Raw genomic sequence first — 24,426 nt, 5'->3', positions numbered from 1 at the left:
GTTTGTGGCAAATAAAAAAGTGTCTTGTGTTTTCTACTAATAAAAAAGTTATTATCTTTCAAAATCTTGAAAACCCTGTTAAAAGCGATACCATTTTGACTCGCTAAATAAGTGCTCCAAGGGAGTTTCTTGTCTTCTTTTCACTTTACAATTTTTATATTTAGCCCCTATGTTGTTGAAGTTGACGTTTTTTTAAAATTATTAATGATAGGTTGTAATTTAATGATAACTTAACCAATTCCAGTAACATAATACAAATTTTATTTAAAAATGCTTGTAAAACTTACCCAAACTGAGATTTCAATGAGTAGCCTACATATTTTTTCAAGGATTAATTTTTATTTTTATAAATTAACCAATTCCAGTAACATAATACAAATTTTATTTAAAAATGCTTGTAAAACTTACCCAAACTGAGATTTCAATGAGTAGCCTACATATTTTTTCAAGGATTAATTTTTATTTTTATATTGATTTATTTTGTAAACGCTATTAATGAAATAATAAATTGTATCAACATTTTAATTATTCTTCAGTGAAATAGCCTGTTTTTATAGCAATGAAAGTTTATTATTTAATATGATTAACAAACAACTGTGTGTGTATATATATATAATATATATATAGATATAATATCTCTTCTGATAATTCTCTTGAAATTGTGAGAACAACACTGTCACTGTAGTTAGTTCAAGTGATGTCAACTTTCTCAGGACTTTACAGATCAGTACCCACAGTTTGTCTTGTTGAGACTTTTGAAATGATGTACGTGGCCCAGCTGGGTGGAAAAAATGAACCTGCACATCGTCATTTTTGAGGCTAATATCCACCACTTCTCCCATCCACACTGATCATCATACATACCAGCAATAGAGTCCTTTTACTTAAGTGAAAGCAGTACAATACTTTACACTGGATGGTCTTCATAGTCCTTGGAATCTGAAGTAAAGTTTTACAATGCCTTCTGACACAGGAACATACTTGTGATAGCTTCTACTACTAACAACTCTTTCACAGCAATCAAAATGATTTTTAGAGTTTCTGAAATCTTGGTTATCCCATTTGATTTAATCAAAAAATACTTGATGTTTTCCAGCTTGTGATTACAAAGTGAATACATTTCATCAACGTTTATTATCTTACTGGTTAATGGCCTTTGCAGGCTTGCCTTTGCCACTTCTTGTTTTATTGTTCCTCCACATTGTCGCAGGCGTTTTTACAATAGGATGATCCAAAGAAGTGCTGTTCGGCTTCAAGGTCGAAGTCTTTTTAGTGACTGCACAAATTAGCAAAATTCTTTGTATTTTTATATTGACTTGAAGCACCATCAGTAAAATAGATGAATTTTTTAATGTTCTGATGTACTTCCTTGATGTGGTCTGTTTGATGGAGGTGATACACCCAAAATGCTACAAGCAGCATCTAATTGTTCAATATTGTGTTATGGGGTAATGTATTACTTTTGGTCATTGTATTCATATTAGTTGTTTGTTCTGCTGAGAAAAAATATTTTTGAAACAGTTAACAGTTTTTTTTTGTCTTCAGTCATTTGACTGGTTTGATGTAGCTCTCCAAGATTCCCTATCTAACGCTAGTCATTTCATTTCGGTATACTTCCTACATACTACATCCCTAACAATTTGTTTTACATACTTCATACATTGGCTGCCTGCACAATTTTTTCCTTCTACCTGTCCCTCCAATATTAAAGCGACTATTCCAGGATGCCTTAATATGTGGCCTATAAGTCTGTCTCTTCTTTTAACTATACTTTTCCAAATGCGTCTTTCTTCATCTATTTGCCACAACACCTCTTCATTTGTCACTTTATCTACCCATCGGATTTTTAACATTCTCCTATAGCACCACATTTCAAAAGCTTCTAATCTTTTCTTCTCAGGTATTTCGATCATCCAAGTTTCACTTCCATATAAAGCTACACTTCAAACATATACTTTCAAAAATCTTTTCCTGATGTTTAAATTAATTTTTTATGTAAACAAATTATATTTCTGACTGAAGGCTCGTTTCACCTGTGCTATTCGGCATTTTATATCGCTCCTGCTTCGTCCATCTTTAGTAATTCTACTTCCCAAATAACAAAATTCTTTTACCTTCATAATCTTTTCTCTTCCTATTTTTACATTCAGTGATCCATCATCGTTATTTCTACTACATTTCATTACTTTCGTTTTGTTCTTGTTCATTTTCATGTCGTAGTTCTTGCATTGGACTTCATCCATGCCGTTCATTGTTCCTTCTAAATCCTTTTTACTCTCAGCTAGAATTACTATATCATCAGCTAATCGTAGCATCTTTATCTTTTCACCTTGTACTATTACTCAGGATCTAAATTGTTCGTTAACATCATTAACCGCTAGTTCTATGTAAAGATTAAAAAGTAACGGGGATAGGGAACATCCTTGTTAGTCTCCCTTTCATATTACAGTTTTGACTTCTCTCTTATGACAGTTAACATAAAGAAACTTTAAAAAAATTTGTTTTCAAAAAATAAAAGTAATAAAAATATTTATTACTTTTTTAATTAAAAAAGTAATAAATATTTTAATTGAAAAAGTAATGCATATTCTTGCAAAAGAACCTTGACTCATAATGAGTATTAGTCTGTTTATATTATTTCTCTGAATGCTTTTCTTCTTCTTCCTCTTATTATTATTATTAAGTTCGTCGGTTTCTCAACTTAGCCTTTTTTGCAAACAGCTTTTTTCTGTATGAGCAATGTTTTTATGTAAGGAAATTCTTATTTTAAATCAAATTAAGACTACGAAATCTAAAGTAAAATAAGTTAAAAAAATTAATGTAACTGATTTCATGAAAACCGATATAAAAAGTTAATAGTTATTTGGATTCAGAATTTCTTTAAATTTTTACTTTCTTTAAAGTTGTTACCAAGTTAAGATTAATGATATTTGTCTTTAATTTAGTGTTGCTACCTTCAAAAAATTTGAACTTAGCATTTGAAACTGTATTTTTTTCTTTTCTTTTAATGGTTACTTTTTTTTTAGTTAGTTTTATTTACATTTTTTATAAATTGTACCATGTTAAATACATAAACAATATTAGTTAGTATCTGTTTTGTAGCATTGTTTATTGTTAGTGAAAGGTAATAAAAAATTAAAGCCCGTTGAAATAGATTATATATCTCTTCATTCTTATAAACAAAATTGTTTAGAAAAACAACACCACACACACATTTGCTCAAGGGAAATATTAAGAGGTTTAACTGTATTTAATATAAACTATATGCAGTTATTTCTTCTTTTTATTCATAATTTTATATTTTGTGAGCTGTTCTTGTCAATATTTTTGTATGGATTTTCGTGATGCTTCAGGTAAATTTTGAAGTAAGTTCTTTTGTAACTCTAGTACCCGCCTTCATACCTTCTTGTTGATGATCTGAATAAGATATTTAATTATCATTCTATAAAAGTACTAATTTTCACTAAATTAAAATTACGTGATAAATTCAGGTTATGTAATTTGTATATGTATTGGTTTAGGATCTGAATTTTTTTTAGATATTTTAATGACAAAATAGTATTGTCTGTTTATTTTGTTGTAATTAATTTTTTATTATTAAATAATACTCTTGTAATATTAATCCATTTTGACCCTACAGAAAATTTTTAAAACCATTTTGTTTATATATGTGTGTTGTTATATATATATATATCTTTTTCCCCATATTATAATGTAATTTACATTTAGAGAGGTTAGTGCTGTGTTTGCGCATCTGTGTGAATTTACTGGTGATGCATCCATGAGTATAATTTATGGTATGATTGATGTGCTTTCCTGTACCCCTCTCTCTTTGCCTTATTCACTCTCTCTCCCACCTCCCTACAATCCCTTCCCCTCTTTTTACTCCCCCCTTTCCTCATAGATTGTTCTGTCATGTGTTGTTCTATTGCGAGAGGGACTGACAATTTTAGCACAGATAGTCCTAGTTGTCTGAGTTTGTAATGCTAATAACAGTTGTTTTATGTTGATTATTCAATTTGAACAGTGTATGCTTGGACACTGTATCACCTATATACATACATATTTATTTATATATGTATACTTTAGACTATAACATACCTTGTAAATATTTTCAATAGAAATGTGTTTATATTTTATTTATTGATTAAAGAATCTGTAGGGTTTTAGTAACATTTTGTCAAAATTAATGAAGTTTAAAGGATTAGCAGTTTTTAATAATCAATAAGCAAAATATTTCTTCTTTTGTTGGTTCAACATTATTCTTACCCACAACAATAACAACCTGCTGATTGGGGACAAAAGTCATTCCTAGTAAGAAAATTATTATTTATTATTTGCCTTAAATAGCATTTTTGAACTGTTTTGCGTGGTAACATTTGTTTGAAAAGTAGTTCCTGAAGTTCAAAAATTAAATCTCACTACCATGTATAACCCATTTTGGTAAATTATTTTCAACCCAATAGATTAGGAAACATGTAATTAAACACTTCATTTAAGATTTTATTTTTAAAAGTAGATTTAAAATTTTCCTTATTTAAATTATTCAAATTGTATAATAATTTGTTTAATATTGAATACAATAGAATGAGGGAAGTTTCATAATTAAAGGAAAAATTTTTACCGTTTAAAACAAGAAATGAAAGTTTGTATTTGTTCACAAAAATGTAGAACTATATTGTAGTGTTTAAAAAACAGAGGATTATTATATAATATTGTCAGGTGGATGTGATGTGTGATAAGCATTTGCTAATTTTACATGCACTCAGCCTCCGACTTGCCATTTTTTCTTCATCGATGTGGAAATCTGTACCACTGATTCAAAACATTATTGCATCAACCTATGAAATAGGATTGAAAGGTGTAAACAAAGATGTAGAAGAAATGCTGTATTCATATGGGAAGGATTGTTGCATTCATATACTTTGGAAGATTCAGTTGATTCTGAAATAGACGATAAAGACATTTCAAAGAAATAACTGACTACTGAATTATTTAATAATAAAATTATAACTATTACACAGATTATAAATCATTTTGTTGACATCAGTGACCCTGATTAAAAATATAATTTTAAAGTAGCATGTGGAATCGTAAAAATGTTTTCATATGTCAGGAAATATTAACAGAAAGGAAGTACAAAGATCAGATCTTATGCTAAATATTATTTCTTAGAGACTTTAATACAAAATAATATAATACAGAGATGTAATACAAAAAATAGAGCTCAATTGGCCATCCTGAAATAAGAAGTGGTATATTTGCTCTTAATGTAACTGTCAGAAATGTTTGGAAATTGTGTGCAATTATACATCCAATTTAGTACATCACTAATGTAAAACTTAATTTCCGAATCTCTGTACAAATAATAAATTTTTTATTATGTTTTATGTTTACAGGTGGAGGCTAATGACACTTTAACGTCTATAGCAGCTCACTTCGATACGACTCCATCAGAATTAGCTATATTAAATCGGTTACCATCTCGAACAGTATTTCCTGGACAAGTTATACGTGTACCAGACAAAAAACCATCGGCTGATGCAGCTGGTGATGAGCAAAAACACGGTAGTGAATTGGAAATTGAAAAACAGTCGGAGGATTGTCGGTCGACTGCTGGTGATGAAAAAACTTCAGTTACTGATGAAGAAACTGGTAAAGGTTTAGTTATCTTTATATTTTTCATTTTGTCGGCTTATATGCCAATATATTTTTTATGACTTAATAAGTTTATGTAAAAATATTTTATGTTGTTTTTTCTGTATAATTGCTCCTTAAAAATGTTTAAAGTAGATGTCCTTGAAAGAATAAAAGATAATTATTATGAAACATTCATTGTTCATCCTTACTTAACCATCTCTCATGGCTTAAGATACTTAAACAACTTGATGAAGATTTCAAAGGTTTTTCACTGACATATCATTTCCTTTGAATTTATCACTATAATTGCAGGGTTTTTTCCATAAAATATTGATATATTCAAAAAGGAAGTAAATTTGCTTGATGACATCTGTTTTTTTTTTCATTGTGTTAACAATTTACAGCTGTTTTATTGTAAAGTAATGAAATAATTAAAAAATTCAAGTCATTGTATTTAATAGTCTTGAAAAATCTATTTTTGTATTGCACTATTATATTGTTAACTCATAAAATATTAAGTATCATTTACTTTACATAGTTACATTAGTAATTGTCTTAGTCATACTTTTAAGTTGTGGTGTAGTTTTGTTAATCTGGATAAATGTGAAAAGAAATCTTAAGTTTGAATGAATCTTCTACGTTCTTGTCAAATATCTCTTTATGTCATAAAATTACCATTGTGGTCTGGTGCAGAATGGAAAACATGGAAAATAACATGGATGATTTCTCAAAAGTAATTTATATACTGTTTAGTTCCTTGGTCTATCTAGTTCACTTACCTACCTCAAGACAGCAACTTATATTTATTGTAAATTTTTTATTCATGTAACAACACTCTTCAACAAGTGTGTTAAGGCCTTATATTTAATTACTGGTATGAGTTGTAAACAAAACGAAACTGTAATTCTAATCATGTTATCAATTCATAGTTGTATAATTAATGAGAAGTGTTTTGTGTGATGATTGAAAAGTGAAGGAAAGAGAAAAGAAATATATTTTAATGTGATTGTTGAAGACGAAATCCAGTCCTTCAACCTGGTGAATATTGTGAAAAAGTTCATTCAGTAAACGAAAATTTGTGAAAATTTTTTATTATTAGTACTAATGAATAGTTATATTAGTAATACTGCAACATAGACTAAGTTAATGTAGTTAAAATTCAATCATTTGGCTTAATTTATGGTAAAATTATTTTTAAAAATTAAAATTTTATATTATTTGTTTTATTATTATCATCTTTTATGACCATATAGGATCACTTTAGTCAATCCAATATTCAAGTCTTTTTGATGAGACTGTTTGGGTTTTGCGGTCCCTCACTACTTCTTCATACGTTCCAATCTTTGTGCCCTTTCTAGTGTTGAAAATGTTAAGTGTTTTTAGTTTTTTCTTGTGAGTCTGAAACGAGCGCTTTCATTCTTGATTTTCTTTTTTAATTTTATTTTATCTGTGGTTCTTCTGGTGTAAGGCCAATTTCCTTCAGTCTTATTTCTCTGATCCATGTACATTCTCTGTCTTGGTGTTTTTTGAGTCAAGATTGTAATGTACCAGCTGTTTCAGAAGTTTTGAATCTTATATCTTCATGATACTCATATGTCCAAAGAATCCTAGTCTCCTCTTATGCATGGTATCAGTGATGGTTCTAATTCTTTGTACACAACTTTGTCAGGCACAATCCACCACTGCCTGTTTCTCTGGTACTTTTTATTGATGCAGGTTCTTTCAATTTTTCTTTTAATTTTCTGGAATCTGTCTGTCTTTAATTGTTTCTGCAGATGGAAAAGTGTTTCTGCTGTGTAAGTATGTTCTGGTGTTTTATAACTGTGTTATAGTGTCTAATTTTTGGATATATTGATAGGCTTTTTTTATTGTAAGTGTATCAGGTTAATTTTGAGATTTTGCTAGTTTGGTTTTTCTTATTTGGATCAAGTTTTTTTTCATTTAGGTCGTTTGTTATTATTTCTCTGAGTATTTAAATTGAGTTACTGTTTTGTTTTTATTACTGTTTATGTCTAATTTTTTTAATCGTGGTGGTTTTTAGGGCATAATTTCTGTCTTTTTAAATGATATTTTGAGGCAAATTTTATTTGCAGTGTTTTGAAGTTCTATTATCTGTGATTTAGCTTCATAGATATTGCTTGCTAGCAGTGCCAAGTCATCGGTGAAACCAAGACAGTTTGTTTTGGTTGTTCGATCTATTTTATTTTTGAGAGGCATTTTGTGAGTCATTCCCTCATCATCATTTCTAGAAAGCAGTTGAGTAATAGCGGTGAGAGCCCATCGTCTTTGGTGCAGTCCTGTTTTGATCTCAAATGGTTTTAAGAGTTTGCCTCTGAATTTTGCCTTTGACTTATGTTCATTGTTAATAACTTAAAATTACGATTAAAATTTTGTTGTTTTATTACTAACAATAAAAAAAATTTAATTAATTAAATTTACTTACTAAACAAATATCTCACAATGTCAAATTATATTAGAAGAAATATTAGAAATTATCAAATGAGATGAAACTACTGATTTTATCATTTAAAAAATTTTACCTGGCAAAGAAAGTTAAGAAAAAAAGGTCTGCAAGGAATAATTTTGTGAGTAAACTTAAACCAGAATTTAGAAAGACCTCCATCTTCTTTGAATATTCAAAAGATTATAAAATTTTATTTCTAAATTGTATTGAAATTTAAGTATAAAATAAAATAAAAAGAAAACAGATTGAAAGACAACATTTACAGCCTTTTTTAATATTATCTCGATTATTTGAATTAATAATTTGTAAAGTTATTTTATTTGAAATATTCATAAAATTGATTTTCTTGATTTATTGTCTAATTAGACTGAAATTTGTTTTTCTTAAATCACAATTAATGGTCCATTGTAAGGTGCTTGGGATATTTGTTCTTAATTAGGTGGGTTCAGATTCAAAATGGAAGATTTATTGTCAGTTTTATTCACCTTAACTTTTGAAAATATATTATTGTGTTCAAGGTTGTAGTATAAATGGATAAATGTGTGTTTGTAATTAAATATTTATTTTGACAACTTACAATTCACAAAATGCGTAAGTGGTATTATATTTCTATCTGGTTCTAATTTCTTTATTGTTATAGTCCTGCAAGGTTTACCATGTGTATCTAAAAAAAAACAATACATTTTGGTATTGTTTAGCTTATATTTTGTTTGTAGGTTTTGGTTGAAAAGTGATATATAATATATTTTTAGATATAAATGGAAAATGTTATGCTGAAGAGTTGTTAATTCTTGTTAAACTTGATTAATTTTAATGCATTCTTATTCTTCTATCAAATTTTGTTAGGATCAGTGAACCCATGACAAAGAAAAAGTGCATGATTTAATAAAAAAGTTGAAGATTACAAAATAAATCTGTTTTAATCAACTTTTTTGTAGTTGCAAAGGTTCTATGTAAAGTTTACGACAGCTAAATATTGAGAAAAAAATTACAAATTCAAATTGATTATAGATAATTAAAAATTATTAAAAAAGTGAAAATGTACCGTATCAGGAAATTAAAAGTGTTTCTCTAGATCTTTCAGTCCTTAGACCATCGTTAGGGAAATAAAATAAAGTCAAAAAATTAAAATGATTAAGCAGTCATGACTGTTTGCTAGTTATCAGTACACTCCAATTTATGAGCATACTGGGGAACTAGCAGTCATGATTGCTTAATCATTTTAATTTTTTGATTTTATTTTGTAATATTATTTTATTTTATTCTCCTGATGATGGTTGAAAAATCAGTTTTCAAAAATTCATTAAAAAATTAGGATTAAGTATTATATCACCATTAATATTATTTATAGTAAAACTACTGACATATACCTACATATAAAAAAATAATTCAAACTGTGTATGCTATCCCCACCTCTTGAAAAAATTACCAAAGTGAAATTTCACTGTTTTTCATATCAACTTTATTGGTACTTTTCTCATAGAAAGAAGAAAGGTAGGTAAATAAACTACTGCATCAGTCTTTTACCTTAAGAAAATATGACTAAATTGCTTTTTGTTTCATCCTTACAGGAGCAATAGTTTTTTAGTTATGATTTTTTCTGTAAACCTTTACAGAAAAAAAATTAGGTGTGCACACTTTAACAAAAATGGCCACCACAGGTAAACTGCTTAAAAATAAAAAAAATTAGTTTTAAGGTCCTGAGACATGTAGGAAACAAGTGGGTAAGTTAAAATTTTGTTTAATTGGCCAAGCAACTACCCTTCGATCACTTCAAATGGATTTGACCCAATTAAAAAAATAATTAAGAATTCAAATAATATTTTTATTAATAAAATTAAAAAAAGATTGGACTTGAACACTAAAAATATAAAAAATAAATTTATTAAAAATGTTTGATTTATTCAATTATTAAGGTTATAATTTAAATGTAACCAATTTATTTTTTATTTTAACAGATTCTATTTTGTAATCTTAAAATGTAATTATCCCATTTTTTTATATCTGTTAGTATAAATAAAAGAAAAAAGGGACTTCTCCTTTAACGTTAACAAATCAAATAAAATTGTAATATCTAACATTTAATAACATACATGTTGCTCCCTGGTTCAAAATCCATAATGTTCAATTTAATGAAAATCAAAGAAAAGTCCCCATTTTGATAATTACTTTTAAGAACTTAACTCAAATTTATGATGTATAAAAAAAACCCAAAAAAATATTTCTTGTTAACAACTTAAAAGTTAATGAACATTTTCTAACACAGTCAGGAATGATTATTTTTCTATAACAATTAAAAAGTGTGTCAAGATGAATTAAGTTCTTTATATAAATAAAATCTAATTACATGCTGTTTTTTTGTTATGGCAAATAAATCCTAAGAAGAATAGAAATTAGTTTTAATGGCACATCTCTTGCTTGGAAAATTCTTTGTTAATTAAATTGTTCCCATGATGTAATTTTAAAGAGTGTTGTAACAAAACCATGATAAACTATTGTATTTAATTTTTGACATCTAGTTTAGTCATTTTTCTTTAAGTATAAACACTAGATGCTACTCTGTCTCATAACTTATAAACAAATTTATTGAATATTTTTAACTACTCTCCAACGAATTTACAGCCAATATTTTCATTTAGTGCATGTTACTGAGATATATATATATATAATGTTTTATGTATAATTTCTATTGCTTTTTATTATATTTATTCTGACCCCAATAACCCTTAATTGTTTCTTTATTTAATAACGATCTGTTTGTAGTTAAATGTTCATTGGCCGACTATAAATAAATGTATTTGTCGGTTTACAGTGAATGAATATGAACTTCAACTTAAAGAGATGGTTTATGTATCATCTCACCCATAGTAATATTATTTTATTCTCGTGTTTAACTCTGTTCATCTACAAGATGTGGTTGAAGTATAATGCACACTAGAAAGTAATGAGAGAAAAAAATTTGCAAAAAATAATAGTTGCTGCCACCTTGTATTTTCATTTTCCTAACTACCAATATGCTAAAACTAGTTGATCGGCACCCTGCAATTTTCATTTCTTTTCTTAATTAAAAAGAGGATATTAATAAGTGTATTCATTTCACTAAAGATGAGGAACAGAAGGATTCTGTGAGGTTGTGGATCAAGGAAGGACTGCTGACATTCTTTATTGTTGGAATGAGAAAAGGGGTTTCACTATTGGGAGAAATATGTAGCTGTATATAGCAGTGAGTTCGGCAATAATGAGTAGGTCAGGATTGTGCTAAAAGAATGGTTTAGACACAGATGTGAGCAATTCTGTACTATTCAAACAAGAAAGGTCACAGAAAGGTGGGATAAGTGACTAAATGTACTGGGGTATTAAGTTGAAAAATAACGTGTTTCACTGTAATTGAATAAATAATAACTTTTTTTATTAATTTTTATCTTTATTATTATTGAAAAATCCATCTATGTTTTCAAATACTATTAAAATAATTATACAAAAAATAATTAACACCACTAAAAGGGTTACATTTTAAGCCCTAGTCTAAACGTGTTTATATAGAGTTTCTCTTTTTATAATATGAAATATTTTACTGCAACCATTTTACAATTGAATTTTTATTAAATGATTTATCTTTATTTGTAATGCAATAAATATTAATTTTCTGAAGTATAAATTATTGCTTTCTTTATAGTTTTTTTTTATAGTTAACATTGTAAAAGTTTTGTTTTTTATGATTTATTTTTCTATAGTTTTAAAGTTATTTCAGTTTTTAGTTAGCACTCTTCTGTTATTGGCATGCAGATTTTTTTGTTTTAAAATTTAAAATGACTGGTAAGAATAATTATTATTTCTTTATTTATTCAAGTGAATCAAATGTTTATTTCTAAATACAGTAGGTAGTTGATCATGATTAAAGTGCCGTAAGAATGAAGAATGGAACAATGACCAATTACAAAATTCATGAATTTAGTTACAGTACATTTTTTTATTAAAAAAAAAACTAAGTATAAAATCAGTCTGTAATTATTTTTATACTAACATCGAAGAAAATGCATTAGTTGAGCTTCTTTTAACTGAAAAGTAAAAATTTAATTGTGTTAACAGAAATTTTCTAATAGTGGTAAATATTATGTAAATATGTTAAAAAAAAGCTGGCAAAAATTTACCATGATGTACAGCTATGCCAGTCACGTCATAATTACTAAAATATGATTTAAGCATCAAAATTCCCAAGTTTTTAATAAAACAAATTTTTGTTTTTTGCTGCTTCTTTACTTTTCAGGGAAAATTTACGAATAGTTTATTTATAAAGAAGTATTCCCTAACAAAAAATTAATTTAAAAGAGAAGTGCTTAAAAATATTTAAAAAATAAATTATAACCTTTATGAAAGTAATTAAAAAGATTGGTTCTCATTTTTGGTATGGAAATATAGGTGCAAATTCTATTTCAATTTTTACAGTCCTTTTAAGTGGTGAAGAAAATTACAGAGAAATGTTTTTAATAAAAATTAAAAGATTTAGAGCAAAAACAAGAAATAAATTAGGTTCTAAAGGTGGGGAATAAATTTTTAGAAAAGTTTTTCTAAAAATATTCATACATGTAGCTAGGCAGGAAGTCCTGTTATATGAGTATGAAATTTTTAGGATAGGTGCAGCTTACCTTCTACGGATCTAAAACGTTTAACCCACCGGGTTGGTCTAGTGGTGATCACATCTTCCCAAATCAGCTGATTTCGAAGTCGAGAGTTCCAGCATTCAAGTTCTAGTAAAGTCGGTTATTTTTACACGGATTTGAATACTAGATCGTGGATAACAGTGTTCTTTGGTGGTTGGGTTTCAGTTGACCACACATCTCAGGAATGGTCGAAATGATACTGTACAAGACTACACTTTACTTTCACTCATACATTTCATCCTCTGAAGTATTATCTGAACGGTAATTACCAGAGGCTAAACAGGGAAAAGAAAGAAAAGAAAGGATCTAAAATGTTTGCCCAGAATGCATTGTCAAGTATGGTGAGGTCATGGCCATTGAAAGAATGAAGCTGGTAACTTTTCTGACCCATGTCTAATCCAATAATTCAAAAAAATTTCATTGAGGCATCTGCGGAAATTCAAAGCAAAATGAGCTGGAGCACCGTCTTGCTGTAATGATGTTAGCGATTGATCCCTTTTGTCATTTTCTGGTAGCACCATTTGTCGATCATTCTCAGATAACTATGTTGTTTAACTGCATCATTCAAAAAATAAGGGTCAAGTAAATGTTACAGCTGTTACCCCAGCTCAAATCATAAAATGAGGCGGATGGTGTTTGATTTCCTCAAAAAAGTGAGGATTGTCTTTCACCCAGAAAAAACATTTCGGTCATGAGAATGTCGATAAATCGCACACTTGTCTGAGAACATGATGTTCTTTTTACCATTTGCTCTCAGAAAGCGTAAAAGCAATAACTGACATGGATATATACATTTCGTTCAAGATTATTGACACTTGACTCATTAACCGTGGCTGGATGAAAACATTTAAATGTTAAGTCCTTCTGCATATAATCTTGCGCATTGTCAATCTTGGAATGCCTAACTCTACAGAAGTTTTGTGCATTGATTTCATTGGTGATTGTTGAATCACTGCCTCCACAGCAGCACACGTCCTAGCTCGAGTGCTTGGCTTCCCACTGTGTTGCGCATCAAGAACAGTTTCTTTTGCAAAAGCCTTCTTCTTCCATGCCACTAACATTTGCTGTTTTGGACACAGAGAAGTCATTTATAATGATCCCCAATGTTTTACCAATATCTGAATGTTCGTGGACTCATATACAATCTAATAAACACTAGTATCCACAATCATTCTTCACTTGACTACAACTAAGGTTTTCCCACCACAATGAACACACATTAGAAGATCCCCACCATGGCTTATCCTCCCCACCTTTTCCAGCATCAGTAAGCAGTATCAGCGATGAGAATTGATCTCAATAGAGCCCGATTAAGCTGGATTTATTATAATGTAAAGGGACTTAACTGCCCATCCTGTAGATTAGGCTTAACAAATTCTGTTATATACATTTTTCTCTAAATCTCACACCCCCCTTCAATAAAGTCTAAAATAAGAAAAAGGAAATTTTCATAAAAACGTTTTTGTTTTTTACGTCCAGGTGTATAATTTTTAAAAAAATTTTAGACATTTCTTGATAGCTTTTTATATGAAGTGTAAACTATCAAAAAATTTTGAAAAATATTTAAACTAAAGGAAGCTAGAGCAAAAGAACAAAAAAATATGTTTCAATTTAAATAAGTGGCAGTTGATTGAAAAAAATCTTCTAATTATTTAAATATGAATTGTTTAGAAAAAAAAGTTGCTTTAATAATATTTCCTCTAAAATTCTTCTGAAGCAAATCGAAATCGGTTTTTTCCCAGTTCACCCCTGTAATAAATTTTGAAAAAAAAATGATATGATCAATGCGCTCTGTATAGAAATATTTTAGCCAAATTTGATGAAAATCTGTTTGGTCCATTCTGAGATATAAGGCCAAAAGCAGTATGACATATGTATGTATGTATGCATGCACAAAAAACATGCACATGTTTTTTGTGCATGTTTGTGTATCATTGTGTATCTAGATGAACTATTTGGACACTAAAATGTAAAGATATGCAAAAAATCCAATACCCAATTTTTGACATGATCACCCATTTAATACAGTTACATTTTAGCTATATTCGCCAGGAAAATAAAAGAACAAGTGAAATTAAAGTATGAGAACACTAAAGTATTAACAAAAACAAAAAAAAGCTTGTTATAAATGCCTTTTGTTTCATTTTTTTGTAATTAGTTCATTGAATTCATTTATCTTCTTTGTAACTTAAGATTTGTTGCTCTTGTTAATGGTTTGCAAGCAAATTTCTCATTATATTATAAACATCAGTTTGGCTTCTTTTTGTCGTATACCAGTTGATATATTTCATTAACATTTCATCTGTTTTTGTATATTTTAATTTCTTTCCTGGTCAAAAATTATTCTTCCTCTACAAATTTGAATGTAAATAATGATTTATTTTCCTGTTATAATTTATTTTCTATCATCAGTTACATCTTCCTCTTCTATCCTATTGTCTTAATCTTTTATTGTGGTCTTTTCAGTCCTAGATAAATATAGACATCCTTTAATTCTGATGCTAAATGTAATTTTCTGTAAATATTTGTACATTTAAAAAGCTTCTTTTTTTTTTTACTAAAACACATGTCATTTTAGTATTGTCTTACTGTACATTTGTAATAGGAAATTACCACATGTTTTGCCATATCAGCATTATCTGGAACTGAACATTATTCATATTATATTTCATCAGTCTTGCATATAAAAATGACATAACATCACACCACAATATTGTTACATATTAAAGTGTATATTTACAAGAAGCATGCAAGTTAATTGCCTTTTTATCCAGTCTAAGTTTAGGTCAGAAGTGATTAAAATTCTGTTAATGTTTATCTTTTATTGCCAAGGCAGAAAATCAGATTCAAGATTTGTTTGTTCATTTATGTTTTGAATCGAGTTGATTTTTATTTTTATATATTTGTAAACTTTCCCGCACATTTTTACTTCCTTGTGCGAAGTAAAGGAAGTATTGTGATCACAAAAACTTTCAGTTTTCAGATTTCAATGGAAATATCCATTTTGAGCATCCCTGAATCCATTTTGACTAGTTTCGGCATGACATTTGTATGTTTGTATATATGTATCTTGCATAACTCAAAAACAATTAGCCATAGGATGTTAAAATTTTGGAATTGGACTGTTGTAACATCTAATTGTGCACTTCCTCTTTTGATTGCAATTGACTGAATTACAAGTGTCCAAAAAAGCCCAAAATCCCAAATAATTTGGTTCTGGACTTTTTCTTAACTGCAGTAATAAGCCCTCATTGAGAATTTTTCAACTATATATCATAAGTGGTACTTATTTTCATTGGTTACAGAGTTATAGCAATTTTAATTAATTAAATATTTTGATCTTACAAGGGAAGGCACATCAATTCAAATCAGACTTCATCTCCTTTTTTTTTACTTTTTTTTCATACATTTTTTAACTTTTTTTTTTTTAATTTTAAGTATATTGATTAATAATTATTAACCCATGATTGTAAAACAACTTTTACAATAAATAATATTCAATAATAATAAAAAAAAAATATGAAAAAAAAGTTATTAGAGAAATAAAATTTTATGTTCTTTTAAAAAAGTGTATATGTAATTTAATAGACATTAAATGCTTATATGTGTATTAAATTGTGTATATATATAGATTTAGTGAAAAATCTGATTATTTATTATTAATTGAAAATTATAATTTAGAAGAATTGTATTATTTTTGGATTTTCTTGTTAAATTTCTGTTTAATTTTATTTAATTATTCTGGAATTTCTGTTTAATTTTATCTACATTAAAGTTAACTACAGAGTGACTGAAAAATAGACCCTCATAAGAACAACATACACACCGAAGCATACAATCTAATAAATCGCAAAAATTTCTTATCTTTTAGTTCATTACTCCAATATTGACGGACGATATTCTCCCTAAGTCGAAGTTCATCATCATTTCATTTATTTGTTTTCTGTTGCCAATCATTTAATCCCTCTTTAAAAATTAAAATTGCCACCAAAATTAGGTTAATAAATTGCTTATTGTTGATTTTAATTTGGCACTAATTTCAAAAAATGAGAATTTAAAAAAGCATTACAAAATCACTTTTTTCACTACAGTAAAATGTGATCTATTCATACAACATAATTGACTTTCACAGGGCTGAATTTATAAATTTTAATTAAGATTTGATGCAATAGAAAATTATTATTGGCAAGCATTTGTTTACACTAAAATTAAACTGCTGAATCACATGCTCTTTTGAATTATCAAAGAAATTAGTCGGTAAAAAGCAAATGGTTTTGTTATAATTAGTGCAGTAAAGTCAGCAGTATGCATTAACTGAGTCAACAGTAAGTTATGCAGAACTCAGCATTGCTACATCTTAAATTTACTCTGCTTCTTTCATTAAAATAAATTATTTTGATGCCATTTCCATGTAGAGCCAAACTTTTAAGTTGCTTGCTTATAGTGTATTACATTAAATTGTGATAGTATACCTAAAAACAATTAAATAAAATTATTCAAATAAAAATTTGATATATTCAAAAAAATATAAATTTTTTTACTAATTTACTTTATGTATGAGTTTTTTAATTTATATGGTTCATAAACTGCTGTTTGATTTTCTTTTTTTTTTAATTATTTACTTTTTTCTACATTTTCTTTTATCTTACTGCTTAGTTCACACCACCAGTTTTCTTAAATTGGTATCGAGCAAATGAGATTAATCATGCAAACTTTTTCTTTATTTTCCTAAAAGAATATAAATTAATTTGAAGTAAAAATTAATTAATTACAGTTTAAATATCTTCTGTTTTATAGAGTTCTATGTAGGTTAATATGTTGCTATGGGATTTATGAAGTTAGTTGCTCTACTGATGTTATGTTGTTAAAGCCTAAAGTTTTAGTGTTATAATCTGTATTTTCATGTTCTTTGTGTATATTATTAACAAGGGAATAATTATTAATTCAATTCATTGTTTCCTAGAGGTTCTTAATATTAAACAGTATTTATTCTTTCATTAGTTAATTATTTTATCTCATGTTATTGTTGTTGTAAAATATTAATATATTCTTATTTCAATTAATTTCATTTAGTTAAAATAGTAATATGTTTCTTTCAACTAATTTTTTTTTGTTGGATGCTATTACCCATTGGTTTTAAGCGTTGTGACAAGAGACAAAAATAACTCGCAAAAATTGCAAAAGCATTTTATACATCCTATACAGAGTTTACTAAAGAGAATAATGAAATAATTAGTGTCTAAATACGTTTTTCACTAAGTCAAAATATACTATTGCTCATTACCTTCCAAAATACAGTAAGCAGTATTCAACTTTACTAGTGACATATTTATTCTGTTCACCTTAGGAATTTGTTATACAGCAACATGAACATCATTCTTCACAGAGAAATCAAATTTAATTAATGCTTCTTGTATTGTAGATGAATTTACATGTATCATTATTGTAAAGATAAATTGTAATTTACTCAAAATGTTTGTTTCATTATTGTTTTAATTGGTGGTGTAATTGAACAGTTTTAAAAAGATGTGACAGTACAGTCTCTATATTAAAAAATATAATAAATCAAATTGTATGTATTTGCAATAAAGCAGGTGTTTGGCAACTTCTGATAGAATGGGCTTAATTTCTGGTCTCGCATTTTTCACACAAATTTTTTCTATACATGTTCAGTCCCATAGGTTGACTTCAGAACATCTGGCTATAAAAATTCTGCTGAATCACTGAACTGAAAAAAAAAAAACAGACATTAAAAGATAGAAAAATAATTAATATGTGGTGTTTCTGGAAATCACAATCAACATTGTGTAATAAATAACTATATTAGAAATAATTTAATAGTATTGTAAGGTATTATATAGTATAATCTAGTACTGTAAGGTAGTACAAGGTCTGTTCAGAAAATAACCAAACATTTTTAATTACGTGCCAACGAAGGTATTTAGTGACATGTGGTTGGCAGCATTGTGTTCCGCATAACCTCCTCTGTAACCACCACATGTTCTTGGATTGTTGATATCTCGCTTAGTTTTTGTGTTATTGATATTTGAGTGCAACTTGTTTAAGTGTTTGTAGCGATTTTTGTAATGTGCGATTTTCAGCAGCAACTACACAACATAAAATTTTGTGTGAAACTGGGGAAAATGTTCACAGAAACTTTTCAACTTTTGAAACAAGCTTATGGTGATGATGCTATGAGTTGTACGCAGTGTTATGAGTGCATTTCATGATCTAAAAATGGTCTTGAATTAAAGATAAACCCCGATCAGGAAGAACTTTGACTTCAACTGTTGATTAATTCAACCATCTGGTGTGTGCAAATCACCGATTGACTGTCAGAAAACTTGCAGAAGAGGTAAGCATCTCAATTGGATGGATCATGCCATGATATTTTGACTGAAAAACTGAACATGCATTGAGTTGCAGCAAAGTTTGTCCTTGTTTGATGACCAAACGGCAGAAAGAACATTGAGTGAACATTTTTTGGCAACTTCTTGAACAAGCCAATGACGATGAAACATTCATGCAAAGGAACATAATGGGAGACAAAAGCTGGGTTTACAGCTACAACATTGAGACAAAAGTTCAATCATCAGATTGGATTGGCAAAGGATCTTCATGCCCCAAGAAAGCACGTCAGTCTTCATCCGATGTCAAAGCGATGCTCTCTGTTTTTTTAATTTTAATAGAATTGTGCATTTTGAATTCTTGCCTTAAGATAAAACAATGAACCATGCGTACTATCAAGGCATTTTACAACAATTACATGAAAACATTTGCAAAAAGAGATCAGAGTTCTGGCGAGACAACTCGTGGTTCCTTTAATACGACAATGTGCTCGCACACTCAGCTTTTTCAGTTTAGTGCCAAAAATCAAATGAGTATCCTCCCCTCAGCCTTGCTACTTGCCAGAGCTCGTTTTTTTGTGATTATTTCTTATTTCTGAAATTAAAGTTAGTGATGAAAGGACGCTGTTTTGAGATTATTGATGACATTAAAGCAAATCCGTCATGGACCTTAAAGGCCATTTCAAATGAAACTATCCACGATTGCTTTACAAAGTGGAAACACTGCTGGGAAAAGTGTGTGAATTGGGGAGGGAGTACTTTGAAAGGAATAAGGACCAATAATCTGTAAAATTAATAATAAAGATTAAAAAAATAAAGTTCAGTTATTTTCTGAACAGACCTCGTATATTTGTTAAAAGATTATCTGATGAATCGTGAAAATAAGTACTGACCAAACTTGTCGGTTGACTTTGCCATATATTACATAACAGACATAATATGTGCAATATTATTAACAGTTATTTTTCTTGTTACAGAAATATTAGACAAATTGAGAGTTGCATCACCAAAGCCAGGACATGTAGAATGCGTTCATACTCCTACATCATCACCTACTGCTGGTGGTAAACAAACTAACAGAGCATTGGAACGTTTTCTAAAAATTAATGTCAGGCATATCACAGATGGACAGGTAATTAGTTAAGTTGATTAATGACTTTAAATCACCTAATAATACTAATAATTTAATTATATTAATAGTTTAATAATGTTATTTAATTTTTTTACAAATTTAAAAAAATTCTCTTTCAGCAAGTCAGCCTTGGCATTTTCCTGGATAGATGAAGGAAAACAATGGTAAAACTTGGATCAGAGCACCATTATCGAGTACACTGTTATTTATAAGATAAAGTTATAATTAAATTATAAGTTGCAATTATAGCTGTGATAGAATCCAATGTAATAATTAAAAATATAAACAGGCAAAATAATAAGATAATTATATGAAGATACTAATTATAAAAAGAAAAACCACAAAATAATTTACAATTCAAAACATGTTATTGTAAATTACGTGAGCATGTACATATGTACACATTGAATGAAATCCAGAAAATTATTTTTAGCAAAGATTGCACATTTAAATATGCATGACATAAATGATTATATTTCTGTTTCCATTGTCTGTACATGTTTTGTGTACAAATTAGAACATGTTTTACGAGAAGAATTTTTATTAAAAAATATTCTATTAAAAAAGACTAAAAAACTATTAAAAAACTACTTTTGTAATTACAAATAAAGAGCTACTATTGGTAAGTAGTTACTGAAATAAGTTTGAAAACAATAAAATGCACAAACACTGTTTACAAAGACATTGCTTAATATCTAAAAGTGGATGTCCATTTTTTAAAGATAATAATCAATTCAGTAGATAGTGAGAAATTAGTGTATTAGTAATATAAGTAATAAACTGATAATGAAGAAATGGCAATAATAATAAATTAACTAAAAAGTAAGAAGTAGTTAAGTAAGTTCGTATATTTATGAATTAACCTGTCGAGAATTATAAAGTTCAAGTAGCAATATACAGTAGACATTAACTAAGCATAAATATTGTCACACATGCAAGTTAATTGCCATTTTCTTTCTTATTGCTCAAGTAGTACATAGTAAAGTATGGAGGCAATTGTTGCGGCTCCCATCAGTTGTGAGGTTTTTGTGTCATTGGTTTTTTGCAAGCATAAAAAAAGAAAATTATAATTTTTTTTTTATATTTTGGCCCAATTCACAATTATGGAAGTTTATATACAAGGCACGGTTTTTAAGTAAGGGCTGTTTTGATATAAACATTGAAATAAGCGAAATAGAAAAAAAACTATTATAACAAAATAAACTTACATATATGTATATATATATTGTTACACCAGATAACTATATTATATATATAGTTACACCAGATAACTATATTATATATATTATATAGCCGTCTCCGGCTTCGGAGATGATGAATGTCGCCATCGCCATCGAATGTTGATTGCTTCTTTCTCTCAACATTTAAATAAAATATCCATGTTTCATCACCGGTCACAACGTGTTAACATAAATCATCACCTTCATTTTCATAGTGTTCAAAAATGTTTGAGCTGGAGCAAGACGTGTTCTGTGTGTGTTTCTGTCAATATCTTTGGTACCTATCTGAACAAAACTTTCTGTAACAGTTAAAATGTTGTAAATTATTGATCGCAAAACAAAAGGAAATTCAATCGATAATTGAGAAACATTAAGCCTTCTGTTTTCACAAATTTTTGCATTCACATTTTCAGTCGATTTATCTGTGATGATTTATCTGTGTGACCACTACGTTCTTCATCTTGAACATTCCACAAAACAAACACCGTTGGCAAACTTTACCTTTGCATATAACATTGAATCTTTAAACATTGACAATTACTCTATAAATATCAGCAGCAGATTTGTTTTTTGGCAGTAGATAACACATTACATAACATTAGTTATTGTAGCACTCATTTCAGACAGGCTACACACAGCAACTAATGTGATAATGTTTACCTGTTGTTGCAGACAGATGATTGTTGATATAAACAAATTTGGTACACTTGCACCATCAATTTTCACCTCATCTAATGGCAGCAAATTGAAAACAATAGCCCTTACTTAAAAGACACACCTCATATAATAAAGACAAAAGATTTAATTTATAGAAAATAAGGTTTTTTTCTTACATCCTTAGAAAGTTAACACAAAACACTTTTTTAAATTTAAGAATTTTTTCTCAACAAAAATTGTTTAAATTAAATATTAATTTTTAAATTAACTTTTTTTTAAATTTCACCCCCTCTTTTTCTTGACATTCTTCAGTTCCTACTGTTCACTAGGATTCTTCTTAATCTTAATGAGTAAATAACTGTGAACATCCTCAGATAAAAAAGTTAATTATTTATATTCTCAATTCTGAATTTACTATACTAGTAGATGTGGAATTTCATTTCTTGATTGGTTTTGATATTTTCATGTGTGTAGAGGTTTTCCTGAATTCATATATGTGTATGTACAATGTAAAACTGAACTTGTTCAACAACAAAACAATAGTAATAATAATTAACTATATACATATCCAAAACTATATTCAATGCGATATGTCAAACTATGACATTAATTGGTTTATTTTTTGTAGATGGTAATGTCTTCAGTATCATAGTTATTGTTGTTATTATTATATTTTTTTGGAAGAATTTTTTTATTAATACCATTATTATTATTATTATTATTAAACAATCAATCAAATGTCTTTCATGGATAGATTGTTTGAAGAGTAACATAATACGGAGCACAAGGATTTCTAAATACAGCTTTCTTTCATCCATTTTCTGTTAAAACTATAATATGTATACGGGTTGCTTTTATGTTAGTACTTGTACATATGTATTTTCTTTTTTCTGTTGGTAACTTGCCAAAATGAATGCGTGTGCGTTTGTGCTGCACTGGTATGACTCTATGTTTGTAGTTATGTATAAAGTCCTATAGTGTACTTATCTTAATAATTCAGTACTCTAGAATATGAACCCATCTTTTAAAAGGGCCATCTCTTAATCCTTTTTCTTCTTTTTTCTCTTGATAATGATTTCTATTATTTTACATTTTCTTTCCATTAAGAATCCTTCTGTCTTTTTTATTTTTATTACTTTTATGTATTTGTATTCATTTCTATTTGTATTTTTGTTATTTGATTTTTCTTTGTTTTTATCAAATCTTGTATTTTGTGATCTTGAAAATAAAAAAGATTGCAGAAATTAAATATAATTTCCTGTTCAAAGTAGAAATTTAATGATAATGATTTAATAATTTGGTTTTAGCAAATATCAAATTAAATAGATACCTTATACTGATTGCTAGGAGTAAACAAATTGTAATTTATATCCTATCATCTTAAATCGCTTACTGATAGACAACATATAATAACATCTAGTACCTAGAATTTTCTTTTGGTCTGTGTGTTGATACTTTTTCTGATTTGAAGAATGGTTTAGACAATGACAACGCAATATTAAGGATCAGGCTAATTTGGGTTAAGGAAGTAAATTAACTCAATTTACCCTGATAGATAGATTTCCCTCTTTTTTATTTCATATTCTCAATTCGTACTTTCCTATTATCAGTTGTGTGGGAGCAGATCTAACCACTGGGAATTCCATCCCAAGTATGCCAGGACATGAAAAACAGTCAATCATTGGTATCCGCTAGGGAGGCTGTCTGTAGACTATTTCAAAAGATTTTTAAGCCTGTACAAGGCAAATCAGACTTCCTAATCTCAGATGAATTCTATGGAAAGATCTTGACATCATTCTACTGACTTACTAATTTTAGAACATCCACTTGACGGAAATGCTAGTTAGTAAGGGCTTTAAAAGTGGTTTATTGAGCATTCCCATTGTAGCTTCCATGGAAGTTTGACCTTATCAAATATTATCTTTGCTTTGGCTGGAATTACCAGATATGTAACTTGGTTTTCAGTGCAGCTCCCTTCCATGAATATTTCTGCAGTTGTACCTTCATTACTACAAAACTTATGAATGGAGATTCAGTCAATCTAGTTTGTTTAAGACATTCTAAATTTTTAGTGCAATTCTTTATTAGGTTTTAACTTTATGTAATTTTTTTTTATTGAAGATCTATTTACTTAAATATATAATATAGGTTGAAAAATTGCACTTTGTATGAATTTTTTTCAGAATTTTATGGTAGGAACTATTAACCTTTTAAAATATTTCTACAAGTGATTCCAATGTAAACCCTCAAATATCACTCAGGAGGTCTGAAATTGGTACTCTGCAGATGAAATGAATCTGAAGTG

General features: G+C 28.4%; 1 protein-coding gene across 1 annotated transcript in view; it reads left to right on the top strand.

The window, feature by feature from the left end:
• Positions 1-24,426, top strand: part of mtd (TLD domain-containing protein mustard) — an 837,104-nt gene that overhangs the window by 526,055 nt on the left and 286,623 nt on the right. Inside the window, exons 6-7 of the mRNA XM_075380551.1 lie at positions 5,400-5,655; positions 20,090-20,244. Of these exons, the coding sequence (XP_075236666.1) occupies positions 5,400-5,655; positions 20,090-20,244 (411 nt within the window). The remainder of the gene's footprint in view (positions 1-5,399; positions 5,656-20,089; positions 20,245-24,426) is intronic.

This window comes from Lycorma delicatula, chromosome 12 (assembly GCF_047948215.1).
Source record: "Lycorma delicatula isolate Av1 chromosome 12, ASM4794821v1, whole genome shotgun sequence".
In the NCBI taxonomy this organism is placed as follows: Eukaryota; Metazoa; Arthropoda; class Insecta; order Hemiptera; family Fulgoridae; genus Lycorma; species Lycorma delicatula.
The sequence above is the reverse complement of the archived record's forward strand: the minus strand, read 5'-3'. Positions and strand labels throughout refer to the sequence as shown.